This window comes from Panthera tigris, chromosome B1 (genome assembly GCF_018350195.1).
Source record: "Panthera tigris isolate Pti1 chromosome B1, P.tigris_Pti1_mat1.1, whole genome shotgun sequence".
NCBI lineage: Eukaryota > Metazoa > Chordata > Mammalia > Carnivora > Felidae > Panthera > Panthera tigris.
Genome location: NC_056663.1, coordinates 101,548,127 through 101,565,437, shown reverse-complemented (window position 1 = coordinate 101,565,437; position 17,311 = coordinate 101,548,127). Strand labels below are relative to the sequence as shown.

General features: G+C 33.8%; 1 protein-coding gene across 12 annotated transcripts in view; it reads left to right on the top strand.

The window, feature by feature from the left end:
* Positions 1–17,311, top strand: part of KIAA1109 (KIAA1109 ortholog) — a 214,937-nt gene that overhangs the window by 25,434 nt on the left and 172,192 nt on the right. For all 12 annotated transcript variants that reach the window (XM_042983961.1, XM_042983959.1, XM_042983962.1 and 9 more), the window contains 4 exons: positions 9,595–9,781; positions 13,068–13,149; positions 13,524–13,717; positions 15,880–15,959. In XM_042983961.1, the coding sequence (XP_042839895.1) occupies positions 9,595–9,781; positions 13,068–13,149; positions 13,524–13,717; positions 15,880–15,959 (543 nt within the window). The remainder of the gene's footprint in view (positions 1–9,594; positions 9,782–13,067; positions 13,150–13,523; positions 13,718–15,879; positions 15,960–17,311) is intronic.

The following is a 17,311-nucleotide window of genomic DNA, read 5'->3' as shown; positions in this document are numbered from 1 at the left end:
GTGTCTGTTCACCATCTGGATGTCTTCTTTGGAGAAGTGTCTATTCATGTCTTTTGCCCATTTCTTCACTGGATTATTTGTTTTTTTGGGTGTTGAGTTTTGTAAGTTCTTTATAGATTTTGGATACTAGCCCTTTATCTGATATGTCGTTTGCAAATATCTTCTCCCATTTCATCAGTTGCCTTTTAGTTTTGCTGATTGTTTCCTTTGCTGTACAGAAGCTTTTTATTTTGATGAGGTCCCAGTAGTTCATTTTTGCTTTTGTTTCAACACGGAGACATGCTGAGTAAGAAGATGCTGTGGCCGAGGTCAAAGAGGTTTTTGTCTGCTTCCTCCTCTAGGATTTTGATGGCTTCCTGTCTTACATTTACATCTTCCATCCATTTTGAGTATATTTTTGTGTATGGTGTAAGAAAGTGGTCCAGGTGCATTTTTCTGCATGTTCCTGTCCAGTTTCCCCAGCACCATTTGCTGAAGAGACTGTCTTTATTCCATTGGACATTCTTTCCTGCTTTGTCAAAGATTAGTTGGCCATACATTTATGGGTCCATTTCTGGCTTCTGTATTGTGTTCCATTGATCTGAGTGTCTGTTTATGTGCCAGTACCATACTATCATGTTGATTACAGCTTTGTAATACATCTTGGAAGTCCAGGATTGTGATGCCTCCAGGTTTGGTTTTGTTTTTGAAAATTGCTGTGGCTATTTGAGGTCTTTTCTGGTTCCATACAAATCTTAGGATTGTTTGTTCTAGGTCTGTAAAGAATGCTGGTGTTATTTGGATAGTGATTGCTCTACATTTTAACATTTAAATCTATGTGTTGTTCATCAGGAGGAGCACAGCTTTGGTGAGGGTTGAAGAAGTTTCTCCTCCAAGTGCTTTTAAAAGAAATTCTCTGTTACAGAGGATGATATTCTCAAGATGCTCATAGTCACACGTTTCAAAAGTAAAGTTATAAGGGGCACCTGGGTGGCTCAGTTGGTTAAGCGTCCAACTCTTGGTTTTGGCTCAGATCGTCATCTTGCATTTGTGAGTTCAAGCCCCACATCAGGCTCTATGCTGATAGTGCAGAGTCTGCTTGGGATTCTCTCTCTCTCCCTCTCTATCTCTCTCTTTCTCTCTGTCTCTACATCTTCCCCACTCATGCTTGCTCTCTCAAAATAAATAAAACTTAAAAAAAATGAAGACACAATGCCAAATAGCAACGTAAGAATAAGTGGTTTGGTCTAGGTACATTATTAATCTAGCATGATTCAGAGATAGAATTTAGAATATAGTATGTAGAGGATTGAGTAGATTGCAAACTAAGCTTTTGATAAAAAGTTGGGCAGTATTATGGAATTTATTAAAATGGTGGATTATGTTCACTAATGAGACCTTAATTCTAGATATTATTTCCTACTGGTTAAAGGCAGATCCATGTACTTTGACAGTTAAGCAAGCAGGAAGTAGAGATAGTTGACATTTCTTGGTGAAAAATTTGAAAGTCTAATTGGAGTGTGTACCTGAATAGATAATTGCCACTAGCCTTCCAAGGAGATAGGCTAAGGTCTGTCTGTGGGTAAGGCTAAGATTTTCATGAGGAAGTTTTAGAACTGTTTTATTAGGAGAAAAGAGGAGTGTTCAAGTAGAAATTCTGTGTCATTGAGCTTGGCTGGGATAATTTAATCCAGGAGCAGATTTAAAGTTGTCAGTTGTTCAGTTTAATCTTTTTTTTTAAAAAAGGAAAAGCAGATCTGATTTGTTTACCATAGCTTTTGTTGTAAAATATTTCCTAGGTCATGAAATTAGTGATTTGGTTGTTGGCCAAAGACCAATTGTTGAGGATATCCATCAAAAATCTTTATTTTGGTTTTTAGGATAGTTGATTTCAAGCCATTCTTTTGGAAAATAAGCAGGATCCATTGCTTCTTGATATGTGATAATACAGTGTTTAAATCAATACCGATCTGAATAATGAGGGATATATCTTTCTTACCCAGAGAAGTTCTTACATGGCTAAGAAGTGAAAGGATGACGGTAAAGTATGTCCCTTTCTGTCATTGTGTCACTTAGAAGTTTTAGCTTAATACACTCGAGTATTCTAAATTTGTAGCATCTAAATCTTATTTGTTTGTTAAATAAAGGAAATAGAAACCCCTGAACAATTTTTAAAAGGCCAGTATACTATTTTGTCTTTGTACTAAGTATTGATTCAAAGTATTACAAGGCCTTGGCAGCACTTCACACTATAGCTTTTTACTACAAATAGCATGTGTCCCAATTACATAATTAAATAAGTGCCTTTTTCCTAATTTCCCTTTGGAAAACAAGAAGACTCAATTAACTGTTTGCTCAGGAGACTTAAGCAGTTTTCCAACATTCATTTACCCTTTTTCTCCATAAATTAACTGCTTATTAAGTGAAGAGCCTTTTATATTTATAGTTTACATCTATCTAATTGAGTATTTTATTAACATATACTTTCAGGGAGTCCACTATGTAAATATTAGATGATAAGGAGTGTGAGAAAAAGATCTCTGCCTTCAAGGATAGAGCAATGTTAATATAGAGATGAGATTTAAAAAGTCAACTGATTATACCTTTCTTAAATTATATATAAATTACATTTTTTGCTTTGACTTTCAGCGTCATCAGAATGAATGAAACTTAAAATCTGCTTTTAAGATTCCCAGGAGAGATAAATATCATTGAGAGATCTAGTGTTACCAGAATTTAACCGTTTTAAATACTGCATTTAAGGTTTGACTGTTGATCAATTTTTCATAAAATTACAAAGAAATAACTGGATTCTTGACACATTTTTGTTTTCAGGGATTAATAACATTTTTTTGAAACCATCATTACATTTATTAATATAATTGATAAGTAATTTTATTTTGTGGTGAAGACCCAGTATTTAGAATCTTGGGTTCTTCTACTACTTTCTAGTCTTGCAGTCTTGGGCTCTGACTACCAGGGTTGCTGTGAGGATTAAATGAGATTGGGTGAGTAGAGTGCCTAGAACAGTGGCTGGGACAGAGCATGTCTTCAGTAGAGGTGAGCTGCTTTTATTATTATGAACATTGTATTACATGATGAAATGGAAGATTATTTAAAAAAAGAATTCAGTATAAATTGAAAGTTTAAAAAACCCATTATTTCTATTTAATGATTTAACTAATTTAATGAGCACCTCTTATGTATCAGACATTATTTTAGGCACCAGGGATGTAATAGTGAACTCAATAGGAAAAATGCTTCTCTAGTGGAGTTTACATTCTAGTGGGGGAAGTTACAATAAATAATAATTAATACAAAAAAAGTTGGGTACATAGGGTAGGTATTGTTGAGGGGCTCTTCCAGTATTTTAGTATCAGATGTTTAGTGTTTGTCAGTGTTGTCAGAATACCCTTAGAGACTAATATCTTCTCTAGCTTTGTGCCTTGGTGTCCTTATTAAGTTAATGTAGTCATATTCATATCATGTCAGTTATATTGAAGGAACAGAATTGCTTGTACATATCCAGAAAGTTACTTATGAATTGAGAGGAATCCTGTTTCCATTCTTATACGGTCACTTTGTTTATTCATCACCGCTGATCCAATTAGGAGCTAGTCCAGACTCTTAATTTCCCCATTGCTGCTTCTGCAGCTCATCCAGTGGCTTTTATAGCATGGTCCTAATGATCAGGGCATTTATATTCAGGAATCATGATAAACTATTCTGTAAGTGAATTTGAAAACAAATGATCTAAATGAGTTTTGAGGTAAATTTTGATTGAGTAATTTATGACCTTGAAGAATTGTATAATAATTAATTCCTACTTATATAGATCAATGTGGGACTAGAAGAATATTCCATATTGCAGTTATTATGCTTCTACATGTGGGGTTTTCAAAAACTCTAAGATGTATTTGTGGATATTTTTGTTTTACTTAGGAGTATGATTTGTAGTAAGATGCTCTGTTATTTCATACAAATGAATCCTTTTATGTGCTGAGAATTGTCATAGGTACCAGGGATAGAACAGTGAATAAAACAAGTCCCTTCTCTTACAGAGCTTTCTTCATTCAAGTTGGGAGGGATTCAGGTAATTAGCAAGTAAATATATATAGCATTGAGGAATGGGTGAGGAAAATATGGCATTGAGGAAAATAAAAACGGATTCAGTAAAATAGGAGTTCTGGTTTGCAGGGAGGGCACTGTTTTACATAGGGAAATCAGGGAATGCTTCATTGATTGGGAGTAGTTAAACAGAAACATGAAACAAGTAAGGAAATGAGTTGTAAATATCTGGGGGAAGAACATTTCCTGGTTGTTCTGTTCCTATTTAATTACCAAAATGGAGACCAGTTTATTTGAAGGGAAGATTAGGAGAGAAGAGAACGGTTTTTTTGTTTTTGTTTTTTTAAAATGTTTATTCATTTTTGAGAGAGAGAAAGAATGAGTGAGCAGGGGAGGGGCAGAGAGAGCGGGAGACACAGAACTCAAAGCAGTCTCCATGCTCTGCGCTATCAGCATAGAGCCTCATGGGGTTGAACTCATGAACTGTGAGATCATGACCTGAGCCAAAGTTGGATGCTTACCCAACTGAACCACCCAGGCACTCCAAAGAGAATGGGTTTTGTAGGTCACTCAAAGGACTTTGATATTAATCTAAGTGGGGAGGGAAGCCATCAGAAAGTGAGGGAATGGAAGAGTAACATGACTTCAGTTAGGTTTTTGTAAGATCTGGCCAATGTGTAAGGCATTGGCATAAGGGGAATAAGGGCAAAAGCAGGGAGACTAGTTATGAGGCTTTTGTATTAAAACAGGTGCAAGTTGATGGTAACTTGGGCCAGAGTGGTGAGAAGTGGTTGGATTTTAGATGGATGTTGAAAGGAAGTCTGACAGAATTTGCTGATACTATCTGGACATGAAAGAAAGTGAGCGTTTTTTTTTGGCTCAAGCAATTGAAAAGATTGACATATTATTGATAAGATGAGGAATACTGTCGAGTAAGTTCGGGTGAGAAAATCAGATGTTTGGTTGGATATACCAAGTGTGAGATACCTGTCACCTGTCAACTTATCAAATTGGAGATATTTGAGTACTTTTCTGGATATTTAACCCTGGCATTTTGGGAAGAGGTTGTGGATGACTACTAAGGAAAGGTTTAAACCTTATGAGTGGTAGTGTTTGAGGACTTACTTAAAAATGGATAATGATGTTTATTACTATCAAGTCTTAGAATACTTCAAATGTATTAAAATCCAGTGTTTCCTGTTCTTTTTATTTTATTTTAAGAATCTGACCTATAGCAAGAAGAAGGGGCAAAACACTTGACTGTAATAGTTTAGGGAGTTGCCTTAGTTTTTAATCCTGTGATAAATCTGAAGAAATAGGAGGGAACGTAAGTCAAGAGCTATTTTAAAAATGCCAGAAAAGTTACAGCTTCTAAACATTGTTTTTTGTTTTTTTAAGGATTAGGTTTAACTTTTTCCCCCCCTCAATTATCTTAGGAAATAATGAAGAAAAAATCTAGATTGGAATAGAACTAAAAGTATTAACTCTGTAAAAAATGAATGTTGTTAATACCAATTCTTCTCAAACTATTTCAAAAAATAGAAATGGAAGAAAAACTTCCAGACTCATTCTATGAGGCAAGTAGTATCTTGATTCCAAAAGCAGGCAAAGATCCCACTAAAAGAATTACAGGCCAGTATCCCTGATGTACCCAGATGCAAAAAATCTTAACAAGATACTAGTAAATCAAATTCAACATTAAAAGAATTATTCACCATGATCAATTGGGATTCATTCCTGGGCTGCAGGGCTGGTTCACTATTTGCAAATCAGTCAGTGTGATACATCATATTAATAAAAGAAAGGAAAAGAATCATATGATCCTTGCAATAGATGCAGAAAAAGTATTTGACAAAATACCATATCCTTTCGTGATAAAAACCCTCAAGAAAGTAGGTATAGAAGGAACATACCATAACATCATAAAAGCCATATATAAAAGGCCCACAGCTAATATCATCCTCAATGGGGAAAAACTGAGAGCTTTTCCCCTGAGATCAGGAACAAGACAGGGATGTCCATTCTCACCACTGTTGTTTAACATAGTGTTGGAAGTCCTAGCCTCAACAATCAGACAACAGAAAGATATAAAAGCATAAAAATTGTCAAAGAAGAAGTTAAACATTCACTCTTTGACAGATGACATGATACTCTACATGGAAAACCCAAAAGACTCCACCAGAAAACTGCTAGAACTGAAAAATGAATACAGCAAAGTCACAGAATATAAAATCAATGTACAGAAATTGGTTACATTTCTATACACCAATAGTGTAGCAGCAGAAAGAGAAATCAAGGAATGGATCCCTTTGTAATTGCACCAAAAACTATAAAATACCTAGGAATAAACCTAACCAAAGAGATAAAAGATCTGTATGCTGAAAACTTTAGAGAGCTTATGAAAGAAATTGAAGAAGACACAAAGAAATGGAAAAACACTCTGTGCTCATGGATTGAAAGAACAAATATTGCTAAAATGTCAATACTACCCAAAGCAATCTATACATTCAGTGCAATCCCTATCAGTATAACACCAGCATTCTTCACAGAGCTGAACACACAATCCTAAAATTTACCAGAATCAGAACAGACCCTGAGTAGCCAAAGTAATGTTTTTAAAAAGAAAAAGTAGGAAACATCATAATTCCAGATTTTAAGCTATATTACAAAGCTGTAATCATCAAGACAGTATATTACTGGCACAAAATCAGATACATAGATTAATAGAACAGAGTAGAGAATCCAGAAATGGACCCCACAAACGTATGGCCAACTAATCTTTGACAAAGCAGGAAAGACTATCCAATGGAATAAAGACATTCTTTTCAGCAAGTGGTGCTGGGAAAACTGGACAGCGACATGCAGAAGAATGAACCTGGACCACTTTCTTACACCATACACAAAAATAAACTTAAAATGGCTGAAAGACCTAAATGTGAGACAGGAAGCCATCAAAATCCTAGAGGAGAAAACAGGCAAGAACCTCTCTGACCTCGGCTGCAGTAACTTCTTGCTAGTTATGTCTCTGGATGCAAGGGTAACAAAAGCAAAAATGAGCTATTGGGATCGCATGAAGATAAAAAGCTTCTGCACGGCAAAGGAAACAATCAGTAAAACTGAAAGACAGCTTACAGAATGGGGGAAGATACTTGCAAACAACATATTGGATAAAAGGTTAGTATCCAAAATCTGTAAAGACCTTATCAAACTCAACACCCAAAAAACAAATAGCCCAATGATGAAATGGGCAGAAGACATGAATAGACATTTATCCAAAGAAGAATCCATATGACTAACAGACATGTGAAAAGATGCTCAACATCACTCGTCATCAGAGAAATACAAATCAAAACCGTAATGAGATACCACCTCACACCTGTCAGAATGGCTAAACTAACAACACAGGAAACAACAGATGTTGGCAAGGGTAGAGAAAGGGGAACCCTTTGATACTGGTGCAGCCACTCTGGAAAACAGTATGGAGATTCCTGAAAAAATTAAAAATAGAGCTACCCTACGACCCAGCAATTGCACTACTAGACATTCAGGATGAATACAAAAATGGTGATTCGAAGGGCACATGCACCCCAATGTTTATAGCAGCTGTATCAACAATAGCCAAATTATGTAAAGATAATGCACCCCAATGTCCATTGACTGATAAATGGATAAAGAAGAGAGATATATATATATACACACATACACACACACATATACATACAATGGAATACTACTCAGTGATCAAAAAGAATGACATCTTGCCATTTACAGCAACATGGATGGAACTAGAGTGTATTATGCTAAGTGAAATAACTCAGAGAAAGACAAATATATGAATTAACTCATGTGGAATTTAAGAAACACAACAGATGAACATTGATGAAGGAAAGGAGAAATAAGGTAAAAACAGAGAAGGGGGCAAACCATAAGAGACTCTTAAATACAGAGAACAAACCCTCAGTTTGGGGGAGGGGAAGTGGGTCAGGATATGGGCTACATGGGTGATGGGCATTAAGGAAGGCACTTGTTGAGATGAGCACTGCGTGTTAAATTTAAGTGATGAATCACTGGGTTCTGCTCCTGAAATGAATACCACACTTTATGTTAACTAACTAGAATATAAATAAATAAATTAAAAAAAATGGAAGTTTTTGATTCATTTTCCATAGTTTATTTTTGAGGTATGAATAATAGTTTTTTTATTTGTTTATTTAAAATAAAATTTATATTTATTTAGGGTGTTTGACATTTCATATGTTTTTTTGTTTGCTAGCTAACTGAAGAAGAAATTAATTTTGGTGAAATTTGGTACATTACTAAAGGTGTATCTCTCATATAAAAAAAAGAGAGGGCAGCAAACCATAAGAGACTCTTAACTATAGAGGACAAACTGAGGGATGCTGGAGGGGAGGTGGACTGGGGATGGGCTAAATGAGCGATGGGTATTAAGGAAGGCACTGGTTGTGATGAGCAGTGGGTGTTATATGTAAGTGATGAATCACTGAATTGTACTCCTGAAAACAGTATTACAGTATATGTTAACCAACTAGAATTTAAATAAAAACTTGAAAAAATAAAGATAAACCACAGTGTAAGCTACTATAATGAAAGTTAATAACAGTTCTCCATAGTTCTTCTAACTGATCATATCTAATTTAATTGTCCTTCAGTTGAATTTGATAGGGAGAAAAATGGATAAAGGTTAAGAAAAGCACTCTCAAAAAAACAAACAAAACCCTAAAAACCCCTTGTATAACATAAGAAAAGATCATACAAAAGAAAGCACTGACTATGGTACCTTTTTCCTGACCATCTTTGGTTGACCTGTGATGCACTGTCTTAGATTATTTCTTCAGGAGAAACAAGTGCTTCATTAATCTCTTTTGTAGTTGGATTTATTAATTACTCTTCTTACTTATGTTTATGGTAATTATATCTTTTATTTGAGAAGATTATTATTTGAAGTTTCCAGTTTATAAGATCTTGGTTTTAGTATTGTGTAATTTTTAAAAATAAACTAGTTTTTATGAAAAGTCTTAGTTTCTATGATGTAAAAATTTAAATACTAATGTGATGTTTAAATGCATCATGCTTTGAACATTTTACTATTTATATTTTACTGTAATTTTATTGTTAGGATAAAGTTTTACTTTTAGTCTGTAAATGGCACTTTGCTATTATTCTTAGCATGAAGTCTTTAAATTCTGTCATTACACAGAAATATAAAATATATTACACAGAAATATAAAATATAGAAATTCAGGTTGTTTTAGAATGCTAAATTGAAATATTATAGTAACATCAGCTTTTTTTTCTCTTTCTGTTATTTTATATACTTTAAAAACTTTTATATGTTTATATGTTTTTATGAATTATGTGTTATATAAATTAAATATATATTTTTAAAAATTTAAGATTCTCTTTATCATAGAATTCTGTTTAAAATAAATTGAGTTAGTTTAGCTGTGAATGATTTTAATAAAACCTTTGACTAAAGCTTTTAAAAAGTTGACTAAAAACTTTTTTTTTTGTAATTGGTATCTTTAGATCCAAAGGCAGAAACCAGATTATACATCACAGTCAATGACTTTGAATTTCATGTCTATAATCGTTCGGATCTTTATGGACGTCTTCAAGAATTGTTTGGTTTGGAACCAACAATAATTCCACCCAAGAAAGAGGATGATAAATCACGGGAAAATGGAAGAACAAGAGCCCAGTCTAAAATTGAAAGGTTCATTGTCACACTTGAATTTTATTGATCTCCAACATTTAATCATTTGCTTTTATTAGAATATCACCGATGCTACTCACCTAAACATAGCCTAATCTTTTTTTGTAGTTTGACTAAGACTTGTATTTACAAATAATTCTACAATTCTTTTATAAGTTCAAATATTACAGAATTATATAATATAAAAAGCAGTCCTTTTCTGCTTTACTAGTGCTATTTTTCTCCAAATTGATGACTGTTGTTATCCATTTGGTTTTTTTCCTTTTGAATGCATGCACATGAATATATACACATGTATATACATTTATGGTGCATATACAAATATATGACTTTGTTTCATCTGTTTCTGGGCTTTCTAAGCTGTTACAATGACCTGTGTGTCTATTTTTTCACCAGTACCACACTGTCTTGATTGCTGTAGTTTCTTTTTTTTTTTTTTTTATTGTTTCGTTACTTTATATACGTGTCAAAGTTTACCAAATTGTTAACTTTGTTAATTGTTAGATAAGTGCATTTTTTTGCATGTCATTTATACAAATTATACCTTAACAGAGCTTTGAGAAGTGGTCTAAAATATAAGCCCAGATATCCTTCTTTTCTTAGGAAGTTAGGTTGGCATTGATCACTGTAGTTTTAAGCGAAGTCTTGAAGTCAGGTAGTGTCAGTCCTCCAACTTTGTTGTTTTCCTTCAGTGGTGTGTTGTCTATTCTGGGTCTTTTGCTTCTCTATGTAAACTTTAGGATCAATTTGTTAATATCCATAAAGCAACTTTCTGGGATTTCAGTTGGAATTGTATTGAATCTGTAGATCAAGTTGGGAAGGACTAACATCCTGATCATATTGAGTCTTCCTATCGATTAACATGGGATATCACTCCATTTATTTGATTCTTTGATATCTTTCATCAGAGTTTTATAGTTTTCCTTATGTACATCTTCTCTATATATTGTTAAATTTATATGTAAGTATTTCATTTTGTGGGTGCTAGTGCAAATGGTATTGTGTTTTAAATATCAAATTTCAGGGGCGCCGGGGTGGCTCAGTCGGTTGGGTGGCTGACTTTGGCTCAGGTCATGATCTCACAGCTTGTGAGTTCGAGCTCCACATCGGTCTCTGTACTGACAGCTCAGAGCCCGGAGCCTGCTTTGGATTCTGTGTCTCCCTCTCTCTACCCCTCCCACACTCATGCTCTGTCTCTCTCTCTCTCTTTCAAAAATAAACATTAAAAAAATTTTTTTTAAATATCAAATTTCACTTGTTCATTGCTGGTATATAGGAAAGTGATGGACTTTTGTATAATATTAACTTTGAATTCCACAACATTGCTATAATTGCTTATTGTTTCCAGGAGTCTTTTTGTCAGTTCTTTCAGATAGTCTATACAGATTGTGTCAGATTGTGTCAGATTGTGTCATCTGCAAACATAGAAAGTCTTATTTCTTCCTTTCCTACCTCAATCTTCTCCAGCCTCAGTAAACAACTTCTGTGTTGCATATGTTTCTTCTCTATGGAAGACTCTTGATATTCTTTGCCTAACTCATTCACCCTTCATGTCCCAGTTGCCTCTGACCCTTCTTTGTGTGCCCACCGAATTCTATTGTTCCCTATGGTAACACTTCTTGCACTAAAATTGCCTCTTAACTATTCTTACTCCTATTCTAGGCTACAAATTCCCTCAAAATAGAACAGTTGTCATATTCTCAATATCCCTAGTCTCAGCTCAGTGCCTGGGACAGAATATCCATTAAATATATAATTGAGAATAAATGCCCTCATCTACTTAAAAAACTATTACGTATGCAAGGCTATCTCAGCATTCAAAAATCAACAGGCTAAAAATGAAAAATCAAATGATCATATCAATAGATGCAGAAGTATGTTACAAAATCCAGCCCCCATTCATGATTAAAATCTCACTGTAAACTAGGAACTTCTTTGACTTGATAAAGAGTATCTACAGAAACCCTACAGTCAACAATAGACTTAATGGTGAGAAACTAGAAACTTTCCCACTAACATCAGGTACAAAGCAAGGATGTTCCCTCTCACTACTCTTTTCCACTCCCAAGTACTACCTATTGCAATAAGAAAATGAAATAAAAGTTATACATTTTGAGAAGGAAGAAAGATGTGACAATTCAGGGAAAAGATTATCATCAATTGGGTTGGTAACAAGAAGGGAGAAAGGTGGATGGATTCCATATATACTTAGGTAAATGAATGTGTTTGACAGTGATAGATTAGATGTGCAGAATGAGTAAGAAGGAGGAGTCAGTAATGAATCCAGCTTATAATTTAATCAGTGGTCATACTCAGGGAACCTTAGAGAAAGAAGTTAGAGGGGAAGGTAGTGGGGTCCGTTTCAAATTTAGTTTTAGGTACTGAGGACTACCTTAGTGGAGATGGCTTCAGAAGTGTGATTTAGGAGTTACTGGGTTATTGAAGAGATACGCCTTGAGTTCTCATCTGAAATCTTTAGTGATTTGTTGTGAAATTTGGTATCTTAAACTTTTTGTACTTTGTGAGCGGCCACTTTCTTTTCCTTATTCTTGGCCTATCATTTTCATTTTATTTATTTATTTATTTATTTATTTATTTATTTATTAATTATTTGATGTTTATTTATTTTTGAGAGAAAGAGAGCACGAGCATGGGAGGGTATAATAGCAAGGTATAATAACAAAACTGTTTTTAGAGTGACAAGTTTTATTTTTTTTATTTTTATTTTTTTTATTATTTTTTTTTTTAGCATTTATTTATTTTTGAGACAGAGAGAGACAGAGCATGAACGGGGGAGGGTCAGAGAGAGGGAGACACAGAATCTGAAACAGGCTCCAGGCTCTGAGCTGTCAGCACAGAGCCCAACGCGGGGCTCGAACCCACGGACCGTGAGATCGTGACCTGAGCCGAAGTCGGCCGCTTAACCAACTGAGCCACCCAGGCGCCCCTAGAGTGACAAGTTTTAATGACAGAAGTATAAATTATGATATGCTCTCGTTACGTTAATCATTATACTCATTGTATTACAACATGACATAAGACAACCTGAATTAATATTTTTTAAGGCAACTTAAATTATTGAAAATTGGTATATCATAGAATGCATTCCAAGAGCTATTTAAAGATATTAGTATTGTTAGATGCTGTCATTATTTTGTTTACTGGAGTAGTCGTTAGATGTATTTGGAAAGTTACAGCTGGTACTAATGTGTATTGTGAAGAAGCCAAGTGTATTCTTGGCTATTTAAGTTTTTCTTATGTTTGTCAATTTATTTTTTTTCCTCAGAGTTAAAGTAAAAACAGAATCTCAAGACCCCACATCTTCATGGAGATCACTCATTCCAGTTATAAAAGTCAATGTGAGCACAGTAAGTAAATTCTGCTGCAATGAATGTTTGGTGGGTTAATAACAGAGCCTCTTATTTTTGCAAAAAAAATTTTCACTTAAGAAAATAAAGTAATTTTTAGAGTTGTTTTGGTTCCAAAGTTCTTAAAGTGTGAAAGAATTATTTTAACACCAGTACTATCATAGCACAAATTTATTAGGTTGTTAGGGCTATTTATTCAAAAGTACTTAAATTTCTTTAAACACTAGTCTAAATTGATCAGTGGGGTAGTGTGAATAGTATATAGTGCTAAAGTGGAATTGTTTAGTTCTTATTTGAAATGTCTGTTATTAGGTCAATGAAGGAAAAAATATGGCCTGTATATTATGTCATAATATCTCTTGTCTACTTTTTAGGGACGTTTGGCCTTTGGAAATCATTACCAACCTCAAACTCTATGTATCAACTTTGATGATGCTTTCTTAACTTATACTACAAAACCACCTTCCAGTCATCTTGACCAATTTATGCATATTGTGAAAGGAAAGCTTGAAAATGTTCGAGTCATGCTTGTTCCCAGTCCAAGATATGTTGGTCTTCAAAATGATGAGTAAGAAAGTTATTAAAACTTATTTATATCTAATGTAGATATCAGAATCTTTAGCATCCTTTTGAGTTTTTTTGGTACAAATTGGGCAATAATTGGGTATATTCTCTGTTAAACCAGTTAGCAGTGTACTTTTACTTTATAAGATGAATGGATATACTCTTCATTGATGAACTCTAATTTTAAATATTTTGGTAAAAGATAATACCTATAATGGTACCTTTCTCCTCACTGTATTTGGGAAACTTATTTTGGGCAATTACACCTACATGTTTGTATGTTAGAAAATATACATTACAGGTATATTTGTATTTCCAGAAGGGATGAATTAATAGTATATTCAACCAATGCAGTATAGTGGAGTACTATTTTGAGTTAATGAAAAGTTGAAAATTGAATCCAAATTACTCTTGGAAAACTGACAGTTTTAGAACTTACTTAACAGGTAAGTTCTGGTCAGTTTTCTGTCTAGCTTTTCATATTTGTTTTGTCTTCAGTGAAGTAGTTGCTTCACATTGTATGAATGATACCCACTAGACACATTGTGTGAAGGATGCATGCTAGACTCACCCTCATTGTGGTGGGATGCTTTCATATGATTGGAATGGAACTCTGAAGAAATAGCAGACACATTACTCTCATCTAACTCCAGGCCACAGGCTCATGGGGGGATATGAGCTCTCATGTCTTTATGTTATTATCAATCGCTGTTCTTTTTTGTGATGGAGACTCCGTGGTTGCATTTGTGTAATTTATATGTGTATATAATGGGTTTCCACTATGTCGCAGCTTTTATCTTTGTGTGTAGGCAATATAAAGTTTATGAAGTTATAGGAAGCATGATTATTCCTTCTTAGTTCTAACTTTTGGCTAGCTTGCTATTAGATTTTCTGGGGATTGGGTAGAATGCTGGAGAGGTTTTCCCTGCTTTAGTACCTGGGAGGCTTTGTGTTTAGCTCATCTCACTCTTCATAATCACAGATTTTGCTAAACATCTTGTAGAATGTGGGCTGTGTACACATTTCTATATTTATGGGTAAAAATTATAATATTGAATAAATCGGAATTTTGTGAAGATTACAAGAGTAAGATAAAAGAAGTTTTGCTATTAATTTTTGTAAAAAGATTTAAAATTGTATTTTTCACTCTTCAGAAGTAAGTGTGGAGATTAAATGATGATATTAAACATTAACTTTTGTCATTTAATACATATTCTTAAAGTTTATTTTGAGAGAGAGTGAGTCTGCACATGAGTGGGGGAGGAGCAGAAAGAGAGGGAGAGAGAATCCCAATAGGCTCTGCACTGTCAGCATGGAGCCTGACACGGGGCTGTATTCCACGAACCGCCACAAACTGAGAGATCATGACCAGAGCTGAAATCAAGAGTCAAACCTTAACTGATGAGCTACCCAGGTGCCCCCATTTAATACAAACTTAGAAGAAGGTTGCTGAATTTGTATATATTATCTGATGATTGAGAAGTTAATTTTGCTGTGGAAGGAAGATATGGTGGTGTATGGATGACAAAGAGAAGGATTGCTGAATCAAAGCAAATAAAAATTAGTAGTTTGTGAGAAAGTGATTGTAGAGAGACATTCATTCCACAATGTTTTCAAGTTGATCAACTAAATATTCTTGGAAATAGATAATATAAAGTTGTTAAAAATAAAAATGACAACATTTTTTAATTTAATATTTCTGAAAGATTAAAGTTTGTTTTACAAATATATAAAATATTTCTTATTCAGTTGTAAGGTATTAATATAAAATGGTTGAATTTTAAGTTTAATTGTAAATTTTTATTGCAAATGCAGAATATAATTATTCTAATGATTGTTCTATTGTATTTAAACTTTGTTTAAATTGATTTCTCTCATTTAAAACTTAAAAAATGTAAAACAAATTTTTTTTCTTTCTGAAACTAATATATTGACTAAAAATTTTTCAGTACCACTTTATTACTTAGTCTAACATGGAATATTCTTTAGCTATGGAATACTTCATTGTCCATGTGAAAGATGTTTACCCTTTTCAGGATGCTACAGTTGATTGCTTTTTAGATTTTTTTCTCTCTCTGTTTTCTCCTATTACTACCATAATTAGAATACTGAACATTGTATATTCTGGAGATGTACTTAGTTTGCCTTCTCCCCTCCTTCTTCTAGGCCACCAAGATTAATGGGAGAAGGTTTTGTGGTGATGCAGTCAAATGATGTTGACATCTACTACTACATGGATGAACCAGGTATTACTTTTCTAAAGTGTGTTTCGTAGCTACAATTCTCTTTCTTCTATGAAATACTGATATTTAATAATGTTTTAAGTCTCCTTAGTTACGATAAAATAAATATCAATAAATGGTAAATGTGGATGTAAGAATGCTTACCTAAAGAATGTCTGTGTCATTTGTCAAAAATTGAATATTTCAGACCAAAGGAGAACAATATAGGAATCTTTGGTTCAATTCTGGTTTTACAAGTATACTTCAAAAATTGTGAATGTAAATGACCTTGGGTGAAAACCTTTAGAGAATGTGGTGACAGTTAAGGTAGTTTACACTGCTTAAGAAAAAAAAAATCATAGTATATTAGATTTGAGACTTGAAGTTTAAGGATTGAAATCTAGCTGGTTAGAGTACTTCACAGGTGGTTTGAGTTTTATAAAAGTAGCTAAACATTAGTTTTTTACCTGTTTTTACTTACTTCTGGCCTTTTTATGCCTTTCATGGGATTTGTGAGGTCAGGGTATTTTCAAAATGAAACTAGAATGTTATTTGCCTTTTTCACCATATTGACACTGTTGGTACAGAAGCAATAATGGGTAAGCTGATGGTACTTTAGCATGTACTGTTAATCACTGTCTTTTTCACTGCCACACATTTATAGTAGAACAACAAATGCCAGTATCAGTTTAGAATGTCTTTGATTAAGCAGTAATAATTATTTTTATCAAATCTTGACCCTTGAGTAATCTTTTCAATATTCGGTGTGATAAAATGGCAAGTACACATAATGCAAATACACAGTATACCAAAGTATACTGATGTTTGGAGGAAAAGCACTTGGATAGTTGAGTTCTAACCCACACTATTTGCTCTTTTCATGGAGCACTGGTTTCACTTGAAGGAGCAGCTAGGGACAAACTATGATTTTGAGTTTTCATATAAAAATTAGAATTTTAGAAAATTTGGGGCTGCCACTGTGAGTGGGAGGATTTTTCTGATGAGACCAACAGTGATATTAACAAATTGATTTTTAAAATGTTTAATAATGAAGTTTATCAATATTTGGGAAACATATATGTCTCTGTGAACCAGTATTTTCCAAATGCATGATATTACAAAGTCATGCCATGGTTAAAAGATCTATTCAAAGTGTAAGAGATAAGTAAATGTTAATGTATCAGGCTACAAAAAATGCAGTGATAGGGTTTCAGATTCCACTTTGCAACTAACTTGTAAGAAACTACCACATGCTGAGTTTTGGTGTAGTGTCAGAGAAGAATACCCAAAATTATCTGCAAAAGCTATTAAAATACCTATTTGTTTGAGGCTAGGTTTTCTTCATATCCTTGAACAACAGATTAAATACAGAAGCA